General features: G+C 48.7%; 2 protein-coding genes across 2 annotated transcripts in view; both read right to left on the bottom strand.

The window, feature by feature from the left end:
* The window catches only part of LOC149326930 (uncharacterized), a 244,252-nt gene that overhangs the window by 189,575 nt on the left and 42,228 nt on the right, over positions 1-12,449 (bottom strand). The window lies entirely within an intron of this gene.
* LOC149326929 (uncharacterized) overlaps positions 1-12,449 on the bottom strand; it is a 79,962-nt gene that overhangs the window by 25,285 nt on the left and 42,228 nt on the right. The window contains exon 2 of the mRNA XM_089563513.1: positions 6,517-6,837. Within this exon, the coding sequence (XP_089419639.1) occupies positions 6,517-6,799 (283 nt within the window). The 5' untranslated portion in view covers positions 6,800-6,837. The remainder of the gene's footprint in view (positions 1-6,516; positions 6,838-12,449) is intronic.

Raw genomic sequence — 12,449 nt, 5'->3', positions numbered from 1 at the left:
GCGATAGATTTTCAGAAGGCATGCTCTATCGGACCTGCGCCGCTTCGTAAAAGCACATTTAGGGCATTAAGGATGATAGAAGCTTTCTTTTAAGGTTGTTTATGTATGCAAAAATGTGAATTTAATTTCAAAAGTGATAGGAAAAAATTTACATTCTTATTTAATGCAGTGCAGTTTGGTTCAGGTATAAATTAAGATCCACCTGTAGGCCCCGTCCTAATGAGAACCGAACAGCTACTGCTTTTTGTGGAGCAAACTTAAAGTTTTGTCGACCCAATGACCCAGTTTATTTATTATCATTTGTAACTGCCTCTTAAATGTAGATATGCCTTAGGGACTGCATGCTAATTGAATCTCATCTACATAAACTGAATACGGGGTGGCATAGGAAAACATCGTAGCTAAAGAATTCATTTTTACAATAAAGCGTGTCGTGCTTAGAGTACACCCGGCGGTACGCTATTCTCTGTGATAAAATTCATGAACACAGTGGATCCGAGTCGGACTCAGCATGTGCCGGTAGCCAGGAAGTTGTTCAAGGAGGCCAGCATCTTACCGCGGAGACATAGGTCTGCTTGGTCACGGAGGATATCGCACGCTCACGTGATATCATAGGCTTTCTGCAGGTCCAAGAAGATCCAGATATAGTGTTGCTTGCGGATGAACATCTCCAGGATGTTGTTTTCTAGGCGAACAAGGTGATCAGTCGTTGAACATGCTTTTCTAAATCTTGATTGATACATCTCTAAAAGTAGCCGGGCTTCAAGTTCGAAAGTAAGCCAAATGTTGACGAGACTCGAAAAATTTTGCGACACACCTGGAAAGGGCTATCTGTCTGTAACTGCTAAAACTTGGTGGTTTTGCGTGTTTCAGAAAAGGTACTATAATTGTTTTTTTCTACTCCGCAGGAATTTTCCCATTAACACATATTTTATTTTAAATATTCAATAGTGCCCCGGCGGCAGCCTCAGAGAGATGGGTCACCATTGCGTAATGCAGCTTGTCTGGGCCTGGTGCGGTCTTTTCACCACGGGATATTACTGTACTTAATACCTTAATTTCAAATATCTCGTTGTAGTCCTCAAAGGGAGGGTTTTGGCTACAGAGGGAGGGTTTTGTCTTTATGCTTTGAGCTCCTCGAATGTGGTTGTGTAGTGGATGAACTTCAGACTTTATTCAAATGTTTTCACAATATACTGGCCTGTTCCTCTAATGATGTTTGTTGGCCGGAAGCTGTCAACAACAGCAACATTCATAGGGTTGGTCACCAGTGAATTTGCGGAATTGTTCCCACCTTTCCCTTGTGGTATGGAACTGTTTCTAGAGGACGCATGTTTCTGCCAGGAGGTTCTCTCTGCATTTTTGTGGATGTATCGCGCCCTAGCTTTAGCCATCTTAAAAACAAGTAAGTTGTCTGCAATAGTATACCGACGGAGAGCGCCCTAGGGCTTCTTTTTCTCTCTTTCGTCAATGTGCATTCTTGGATTTTACCATATATTGTGTTTCTTCCGTGTATGTTCTGTTGTTTTTTTTTTAATAGTATTGCGGGACAATTTTTTTCATGTAGTAGACCTTTCAATATTTTGTCTCTGCTGAGATCTTCACAAAATTCATTTCCAGAGTGGCATTTGTTCTAAAAAGTGATCAGTCCGCGAGGTGAATTTTTCAACGCCATGGTTTTCTGGGGATGGTAAAAGTAGACGATGAAAGCGTGATGGCATCACGTACGTGATCACTTCGCAGGGGGTCATTTAAACGCCCCCTTTCTGACCACTAAAAACAGATGGTGATGCGAAGCCAAGATTGAGGATGCCCATATTTCATGTGTTTGGGCAACAATATGTGGCTCGTTAAACGTTTAGTACATTATTTTGGGGGGCAAAATCTACAGTTGGGCCCAAGTGCCGCAGTGTTCACTTCTGCATCAGAGGAAGTGGGCATTAAAATCCTCCACCAGCCGGTATGGCTCCAGCAGTTTACCGATCTGGTCTTCGAGATCTTGTTTCATTTTTTGAGGTATTTGGCAAGGTATACAGAACATGTTGTTCTTGTTTTGTAGCTGATTATGCTGACCGCAATCGCCTCAAATATTGTCTTTTGTTTAATTTCTTCAGCAGCGACGCCGCTTTACGTGAAAACAGGGATGCGAGAGTCGACTTCCTGCTAGCGATCGCATTTGAAGTTTTGCAAAGCCTCAGGGTATTCGTTCCTATGTTGTGTACAAAGACTAGCATCCTGAAGACAAAGATACAAGTAGAATTGACACTAGTAGATGGGTTACGTCACTGCAATTCAGCAGTAATCCTCTACAGTTCCAGTGTACCAAAAATCTTTATCTTTTTGGATAGAAATAGAAAAGGTTTCTTTTGTTTAACGGCACATAATGAGGGGTCTGTCTTTATTTCGCTCAAGAGAGCCGCTCTTCCGCTGCAAGGAAGGCGGACTGAAGTCACTGGAGGCACTGAAGTTTCACGCAGAGGCCTCGGGCTGAGAATGGGGCACTCCCGATGGGGGAAGCCTGGCGGGCTGCCGACTTGGTGGCCGGCTCATCATTTTATTAGGGCGCCATAGCAACCTTTGCTGTGTCTGCGAGAGACGCGACAGGCCCTGCATCTGGCTTTTTGCTCGAGCGGGGCAGATGCCGCAGGTTTGGTGTGCCCTGCCCACTAACCACATCGGCGAAGTTCATTGCAGCGCTGAAGGAGAATGGGCCCTGTGTTAGTGCGTATCGTCTTCGTGCTTCTCGGAAGCTGATGTTTTTCTTGGTTTTTAGAGGTATGATTTTTTTTCTTTTTTTCCAGAATGGGCACCACCTTCAGTAGGCACGTGCTGTCCCTCACAGTTTGCATAGCGGCGCGCTGTGCCGTCACTGTTCTATGAAGCGTGGTGCTTTCAAGCCCATTTCAAGCGCGTTTTACAGCCACAGCCGCTGTGAGCCGTGGCCAAACCTACCCACAATAACTTTATGCATCCAACTTCAATGCTTTGAAGCAGTGTGCTGGTGTTGATTGTGAGGCCCAGGTGTTTTGTGTATATTTCTTCGTTGTTCTTACAATCTTGATTTCGTACACATCGGTAACATTTTAGTCGACGAGCCCCCGCAGCATTTCTTTTGCTGTGATATGGATGAAATGATTTTTCGAAATAACGCCTGAGACCCAATTGAGACATTGGTGAGCTATAACGGACACTGGCATGTCTCCAATAGATACAATGTTTGTGAGTTGCGAGTTCCGGATACTGTCACAATGATCCGGCAATAAGTCACCACTCGCAGTTTTGTATTCCTTGCATGTCTCCAAAAGATACAATGTTTGTGAGCTGCGAGTTCCGGATACTGTCACAATGATCCGGCTATACGTCACCACTCGCAGTTTTGCATTCCTTGTAGCCAGAGTATAACTCATCTGTGAAGCAGTTTGATGCAAGGAAGGAGGAAAATATGGAAGCTTCTTTTTCAGAATATTGCTTTCATTAAATGAAAAAGTCGGTTGCTTTCTTCGGATCATTTTCAGAGAGTGATCATGTGTGCAAACGGGGCAGCCATGGATTGTATATGTTATTCAGTAACGGTGCCAGCTGCCCACCATGCAGCCCAAAAACGGGCAGACCAGGAACTGTAGCGTAACCCCTGCCCATGAAAGCTGTACACCCCAACTACAACAAAATATGGCGTAAGTCAACCCTGACTTACGCCATATTTGTTGTCGCCACACAAGATTAACCCTAGCTGCCCAAGAAATCTGAAAAAGTAACCAGAACGGGGGGAGAAAGGAATGCTGAGAGAAACATGACAGAAAAATGAAAGGCTGAGGGAAGGATAGGAAAAGGCAACTGCCAATTTCCCTTTGTTGAGAGAAATCGGAGGTGCCGTGTACAGAAAGCTAGGGCCAAAGTGGTTTGTTTCCTCCGCCGGGGGGCCTAAAGGGTCAACACTCTCAACAACGGCTCAACGACTAGGATTCCCTTTTCCCCGGATGCGGCGCTGCCACGCACGGCTAAACGTGGGTTTTCGGGACCGTGGTGGTTCAATGCTCATCAATATTCCCCGGCGGAAATGTCGGATAGGACGCTCGTGAAACCGTAGTGTCGCAACTCATCATCTGTATGTTTTAGCCGCCTGTACGCAGTTGTAGTGTTTTGACGTAGTTGAAGTGAGTGGACGTTCGAAAGAATGCATTTAGCCTGATTGGCTGATGCTTTTGTTTTGCGCGCTGAAAGGCACGTCTGGCCAGGATATTACTTTGAAGGCATTATTAGTTGACGAAGATGACGAGGTGTAATGCACAGCGGGAGAGTGTATTGTAGTTTAAGAAGACACGTTATCGGCTGCGGCGATAACATAGTGTTCTCGTTCAGAGGCCAGCGAAGCTGATCTGTTCGCGCCGCCACCGGTTCGAAGATCATCGCGCCAATGCTTATTTTATCTATTTCTTAAGGCCCAGAAGATAAATTCAAGGTTACGCTTCAGCGATGTAGCGGCTTTGCAGCTTATTTCATGAGGTAGAGCTTTCCATCTAAAAAGCTGTAATACTTTCCCGAAAACATGTCAGTAAGTGCTTAACGCCACTAGGTTGATCAGAAGGGTGAAAACGGGAACCGTTCAAGTTGAAACTCCCCATCGAAGCTTTATTCTGCGAAGGCTATGAACGGAAAGTAGTGCACTTGAAAAACCTGGTGGCAGACTCCTAGTCTGTAGCGAGATCCGCTACCCTTCCACTGAATTAATGTGCACGTGCGGATGCATGTGTGTATGGACAGATAGTATGACAGCGACAGCTGAAGTTTTCAAGATAATTGCTCACGAAGAATTCCGCACGCTGTGCAATCTAAGAGGCTAATATTAAAGGGTAAAGATGGGCCGTCGCGGTGGCTCAGTGGATATGGTGCTCGGCTGCTGACCCGTAAGACTCGAGTTCGATCCTGGCCGCGGCGGTCGAATTCGGATGGAGGCGAAATTCTAGAGGCCCATGTACTGTGCGATGTAAGCGCACGTGAAAGATTGCCATGTGCCCTAATTTCCGGAGCCCTTCACTGCGGCGTCTCTCTTAGCCTGAGTTGCTTTGAGGCGTTAAAACCCCATAAACCATAAAGAGTACTGTGCCCGAATAGGACCCCCTTAAAGAGGGGTTAGAACACGCTTGAGCCTCTAGGGTTGCAAACAGCTTAGCAGTCGTCATGAATCAAATGGCTTGGTAACTGCTTCCATGGCGCTGAGTTTCGCGAATACTCTTGCAGTTTTGTGGCCTCTGAAATCCTTTTTGCAGGGAATGGGCTTTTACAAAGGCTTGTGCAGGTACATGTGGTGACATTGAAGATATTCTGAAGAACGCAAGGGCTTATTGCAACGCACTAAGATGCGGCTGCATATGTTTTTCTTTTTTTTAGGGGAACACATTTTTTTTTCAGTTACGCATCTTGGTGCTGCTCTGGTGTAGACGCACAAAAAAAAATGTATTTAGGCGGAGCCTTGTGTCGCTTAGGTGTTTTAGTCATCATCATCATCAGCCTGACTAAGCTTTCTCCAGGGCGAATGCATATGCCACGCACCTGCAGTTAACCTTGCCGTTCACCAACGGCGTCCACCGTATCCCCACGAACTTCTTAATGACCACCGCCCTGGCTCGGTGGTTTTGGCGCTCGGTTGCGGAGCCGAAATAACCAGGTTCGATACCGGCCGCGGCGGTCAAATGTGGATGGAGGCGAAATTCTAGAGGCCCGTGTACTGTGCGATGTCAGTGCAAGTTAAAGACTCCCAGGAGGCCGAAATTTCCGGAGCCCTTCACTGCGGCGTCTCTCCCAGCCTGAGTTGCTTTGGGGCGTTAAACTCCCATGCGTGCCTTCAAAGGAAGGGTGGCGCCCTTCCTGGCTCGCATCAGTTTGTAATATTGTTGCATAAATTTTTGCGAGAGCCATAACAGGTATCAGTGGAGGTGCACTTAATAATGTAAAGAGTTTTCTCGTTGGTTGTGGCTCTATAAACTCGTGGTATAAAGGTATGAATAGTCATCGTAAAGGCGGCATAGCATAGCATCATGTTTTCACTACTTGTTTACTAAGGAAGGGAAGAATTCCAACATAAAGGGCAAACGCCTGCGCCGACTGAAGTTGTCTGACGAAACTAGGGGTATCGAACGTGTCAGTAGAATTCACATAATCCCGAAAACATAATTCCGATCGGTAGCTTTTGCACCTGATCGCTTCTCTTTTATGCCTTTTATGCACTTGCTTTCTAGGTTTTTATTGTGGCACCCTTCTGATAATTCTCCTTCAACAAAATTGAAGTTGTCTACCTTATACTAGAGGTATTTCTATCGCTATGTGCTTGCTTTAAAGAGTATTCACCCCTATTGTTTCATGCCGTCTGGTAATTTGCCGTGCTTCTTTGATAATACCTCATCTTCGTCTGGGTAACCCAGTCTACGAAGCAAACGTGATGATAATGGCAATGATCATTCCCCACTGGTTCCGGCTCGTGTCTGTTTTGCGCTCTAACGCTAAACCCATGCGGCTTACGTTTCGGAAGTACTGTAGTCGTCGTTGTTGTCGCCTTCGTCACCGTCCTTGTCTTCAGCGTGGTGGAAGTTTGCGCCACCGTGGTGCTCGTTGTGGACGCTGTGGTCGCTCCCTGGGTTGTACCCCGAGAGGTCTCTGTCGTCGTCGCTGGAATGATCGTTTCCAGTGGAGTAGTGCCAACCGTTTCCAGCTGTGTTTCAGATGAGCTAGGAGAGGCAACGCTTCCAGTAGTCGGTTGAACGGGGTCAGCAGGATGTCCCTTCTCAATAGCGTTATCTGTCATAATGATACTTGTGCTTCCATCGTCACCATCAGGCCTCCCTGCGAGAAGAGAAATCAAATATTTCTCGCACTTCAGCAAAAACAGCAAGGCACAAAATAGAAATGTAGAGCTCGAACTCGTACAGCTAATCGCTCGAATAATGCAAATCCCAATTAAATAACTTTCGCACGAATGGTAGACTGTTTTCTAATCAGGTCAGGCCTTGAGTTCAGATAATGACTTGATTCATATTGCAGCGAAGAAGCACAAACACACGTAGAAGCAACACGCAAAAAACACGAACGAACGCTGCACTCACAACTTGTTTACTGCGAAAAGATTTCGAGCTTAAATCTGTTTAAGCTCGAGATCTTTTCGCAGTAAACCAGTTGTGAGTGCAGCGTTCGTCCGTGTTTTTTGCGTGTTCCTTCTACGTGTGTTTGTGCTTCTTCGCTGCAATATGAATCAAGAATGTTACCAACTTGCCCAAAAACGTGTTTTACTCAGATAATGACGACCATATTTTTGGAACGACAACATATATGGTGCCAGGACAACAAAATAGGTGTAAAATGACTAGTATAAACATAAATAGACATGATACAAATAAAGTTCTGTTTTATTCTAAAACGAAACATGTGACTCTATTTCACTATTTAAATTTATATCCGCCGTGGTGGCTCAGTGGTTACGGCGCTGGGCTCCTGGCTCGAAAGACGCGGGTTCGATCCCGGCCGCGGCGGCCGAATTTCGATACAGGCCAAATTCTAGAGGCCCGTATACTGTGCGATGTAAGTGCATGTTAAAGAACCCCAGGTGGTCGAAATTTCCGGAGTCCTTCACTACGGCGTCCCTCAGAGCCCGAGTCGCTTTGGGACGTTAAACCCCCAAAACCAACCAACCTAAATTTATGTCTTCAGTGCCTCAAGATTCCAAAGGAGCGCAAAACAGTACATTTTACAATCTCAAGCAAAGCGACATGGTATAGATGTATTGAAGCAATACCTCAAGGATTATTTTCTGCTTTGTATGCACTAGTTTTACCAGCGACGTCTACCTACATTAGGTTGTAAATCTGTACTGCCCTTTCTCGATCGCATCTGTATTACTGGGCCTTAGTCTAGGAGACAACAACACGCTTGCTACAGCACGCTTGCTACTGATAATAAAAACGAATGACAGTTTAGGACAGAAGACAGAAATTTTACATTGATAAATTTGAATGCACGCAGTCTCCTGAATAAAACTACTGAGCTAGAACCCATTATCAAGCTTCACCAGCCAGACGTCATTGCAGTAACTGAAACATGGTTGCATCCTGAAATAACTGATAGTGAGATAATGCCACCTACGTATCGAATGATACTTAAGGATCGTGACACGCTCGGTGGTGGTGTGGCGGTTATTTTTAAAGAAGGAATCGAGTTTGTTCTTATGAAGGATTGCCCTAACACGGAGAGCATCTGGTGCTGGATAAAATTTGGTGTTTCTTCTTGTGTTATTGCCGCAGTATATCGACCGCCCAGTGCCCCTATTACATTTCTTGAATCGTTACAAGAATACGTTTTAAAGTACCTGGAAACGTAAGTGTAATCATTGCCGATGATTTCATTTTGCCGAGTATATCTTGGGAGTGACTTGATGCAGGCACAACTGATGCTAAACACTGTGAGGTCATGTTAGACATTCCCTTTAATAATCATCTCACACAAATTGTCAAAAGCGCAACAAGGATTGGAGCAAGTACGGAATCAATATTGGACTTAGTTTTTGTAAGCAGCAAAATAACTGAATATGATGTGTTCATTAAGGAAGGGCTTTCTGACCATAACCTTGTCTTAGTTTCTTTCAAACGGCTTAGACCACCGAAAAAACGAAATGGCGAACTATTTCTGTTGGAGTGTGCCAACTGTGACAGGTTCCGCTACCGCCATGCGCCGACACTGCGCTGCGCCTGACGACGACGAAGTTATGCGCCGACACTACGCTGCGCCTGACGACGACGAAGTTGCCCCGCTCTCTTGGTGCTGGCTACGCCCGTCTACGCTGCCAGATCCTGCACGGCGGTTCGGTCTCTTGAGGACGCCTAATAAACGCACCCCTACAAGTGGTGGAGGTGCTGGGTTGGTCCGCCTCATGGTTTCGAAACCAGAGGTTCGCCACGTCCGTGAGATAAAAGATGACGTTACTCAGCTTGATAGTGTCATCCCACTTGTTATAGCTGCTCACTCGCTCATACGATGACAACCAGTCGTCAACATCTTGGTCGGCAGTCCCACCGAAGAGGGCAGGGTCACGCTGCCGGATGGCGCCAGAACAAATGACGGTGGTTGAACTGGCCGCCGGTGTTGGGGCAGTCTCATCTGTCATGGTTGACACAGGCGGCAGCGTACGGCTCCGGAGTTCCAGGTTGGTAGGGGACGTACCACCCTGGAACTCCGGAGCCGTACGCTGCCGCCGGTGTCAGCAGCGCCCGTCAGCAGTGCTCCGAGGTGAATGCCTCGGGCGTGTTGAAGAACTTGATTCCTGCCTTCCCTACCCTATTCTTGATACCACCGCTTCCTTCGATGTCGATGTGCTCAGCTCTTGTGATGTTAAGAATGATCCACCGCCCTCCGACGTCTTCCACCGTGCCATTGACGCCGACCTTCCACCCGCGCTACGTGATCAACTCGTCGCCCTCCTCCAGCGCTTCAGTTCTTCTTTCGATCTTCCTCGGACTGCCTTGGGCCGTACGTCTGTCGTTGCGCACACCATCGACACCGGTACACACACCCCTCTTCGCCAGCGCCCCTATCGTGTCTCGGCTTCTGAGCGCCGCGTCATTTCTGATCACGTGGACGACATGCTCCGTCGGGGTGTCATACAGCCCTCCCACAGTCCCTGGGCGTCTGCTGTTGTGTTGGTAAAAAAGAAAGATGGTTCCATCAGGTTCTGTGTTGATTACCGCCGGCTCAACAACATCACACGCAAGGACGTCTATCCCCTGCCACGAATCGATGACGCCCTGGACTGCTTGCAGGGAGCTGAGTATTTCTCCTCGCTGGATTTGAGGTCAGGCTACTGGCAGGTGCCCATGGCTGCCGCTGATCGCTCAAAAACTGCCTTCATAACACCTGACGGCTTATATGAGTTCAACGTCATGCCGTTTGGCCTTTGCAACGCCCCGGCAACTTTCGAACGCCTGATGGACACTATCCTTAGTGGACTCAAGTGGGAGAGTTGTCTTTGCTATCTCGATGACATCGTCGTCTTTTCTGCGGACTTTTCTTCTCATCTCATCCGCCTCGAGCGCGTTCTGACTTGTCTTACTGACGCTGGGCTCCAGATGAATTTGAAAAAGTGGCGCTTTGCTGCCCGACAACTCACCATTGTAGGACATGTAGTCTCTAAAGACGGCATTCTTCCGGACCCCACCAAACTTCGTGCAGTTGCCGAATTTCCGAAGCCCACCTCACTGAAGCAGCTCCGTAGCTTCGTTGGCCTTTGCTCTTACTTCCGTCGCTTCATCTTGAATTTCGCCACGATCATCGCTCCTCTGACCCAGCTACTCGCAGGCAGCTCCAACCTCTCCGCTTGGACGCCTGCTTGCGATGACGCCTTCGACACCTTGCGCCGCCTTTTGGTTTCGCCTCCTATCCTGCGCCACTTTGACCCGACTGCGCCTACTGAGATCCACACTGACGCCAGCGGTATTGGACTGGGTGCCGTTCTCACTCAACGCAAACCTGGCTTCCGTGAATATGTGGTCGCCTACGCCAGTCGGACCTTGAGCAAAGCGGAGGCCAACTATTCTGTTACCGAACGAGAATGTTTGGCCATCATTTGGGCCATTGGAAAATTTCGTCCCTATGTCTACGGTCGCCCGTTCTGTATAGTAACCGACCACCATGCCCTGTGCTGGCTGGCCTCTCTCAAAGACCCGTCAGGCCGCCTAGCTCGCTGGGCTCTGCGATTGCAGGAGTATGACATTCATGTCATTTACCGCTCTGGCCTCAAGCATAATGACGCGGACGCTCTTTCCCGCTCGCCGCTACCTAGTGATTCATCACCTGCTCCTGTGTCTGCTTACGACTTGTCCTCGCTTGCCACTGCCGACATGGCCACCGAGAAGCGGAAAGACCCTTGGATCGCCACTTTTATTAACTTCCTTTCGAGTCCTACGACTGATAATTCGTCCCGTTCCCTCTTACGTCAAGCCCGTCACTTTTCTAATCGGGACGGTCTCCTCTATCGTCGCAATTACCTGTTCGACGGACGCAAATGGCTCCTAGTGATCCCCCGCCATCTACGCACCGACATTTGCGCCGCTTTCCATGCGGACCCCCAGTGTGCCCACGGCGGCGTGTTGAAAACATATATGCGTCTGCGTCTCTGATTCTACTGGCGTGGCATGTACCGCTTTGTTCGCCACTTTGTGCGATCTTGCCCATCCTGTCAACGGCGTAAATGTCCGCCTCACACCTCGCCTGCTCCACTGCAGCCGTTACCCTGCCCTGCCCGCCCGTTTGACCGCGTTGGCATAGACCTCTACGGCCCCCTCCCTCCCACTCCCGCTGGTCACCGCTGGATTATTGTGGCCGTGGATCATCTCACACGTTATGCTGAAACGTCTCCATTACCATCTGCCTCCGCCCGCGACGTGGCTTCCTTTCTTCTAAAGAACCTGATTCTTCGCCATGGTGCTCCTCAAGAACTGCTCAGCGACCGTGGACGCGTATTCCTGTCTGACGCTCTTGAGGCCCTCCTCAAGGAATGCCGCATTATCCATCGAACCGCTTCGTCTTACCACCCTCAGACCAACGGCCTGACCGAGCGTTTCAACCGAACCCTCAGTGACATGCTGTCCATGTACGTCGACGCCAACCACTCCAACTGGGACCAAGTTCTTCCCTTCGTCACCTACGCATATAACACTGCGACACAAACCACCACTGGATTCTCTCCCTTCTTTCTTCTGTACGGCCGCGAGCCCCCCTGCACGATGGATACTCTTCTTCGCTACCGATGGATACTCTTCCACGCCACTGCCCGACGCTGCCAGGTACGCCGAAGAATGCCGCCAGCTTGCTCGCTCGTTTACCACGCAGACCCAGTGGCAGCAAAAACATGACCGCGACACTTCCGCGGCCTCTACCTCCTACCCTGCCGACTCCCTTGTGTGGCTCTGGGTGCCTCCCACAACTCCCGGCCTTTCGCGAAACCTGCTGCATCGGTATCATGGTCCCTACCGGGTTCTCGAGCAAACATCTCCGGTCAATTATATTGTTGAGCCTGTTGCACCCGCTGCGGACTTGCGTCGCCGTGGCCGCGAAACCGTCCACGTCGACCGACTGAAGCCGTACTACGACCCCTCTGTTCTTCCTTCCCCTTAAGACGCCAGGATGGCTCCTTTTCACCGGGGGGAAACTGTAGTGTGCACACTGTGACAGGTTCCGCTACCGCCATGCGCCGACACTGCGCTGCGCCTGACGACGACGAAGTTATGCGCCGACACTACGCTGCGCCTGACGACGACGAAGTTGCCCCGCTCTCTTGGTGCTGGCTACGCCCGTCTACGCTGCCAGATCCTGCACGGCGGTTCGGTCTCTTGAGGACGCCTAATAAACGCACCCCTACACTGTTAACGATTTTTCTAATGCTGATGATGTCAGCATCATAGACTACTTGG

Source organism: Amblyomma mixtum, chromosome 10, assembly GCF_055824585.1.
Source record: "Amblyomma mixtum isolate Tamu chromosome 10, ASM5582458v1, whole genome shotgun sequence".
NCBI lineage: Eukaryota > Metazoa > Arthropoda > Arachnida > Ixodida > Ixodidae > Amblyomma > Amblyomma mixtum.
The sequence above is the reverse complement of the archived record's forward strand: the minus strand, read 5'-3'. Positions and strand labels throughout refer to the sequence as shown.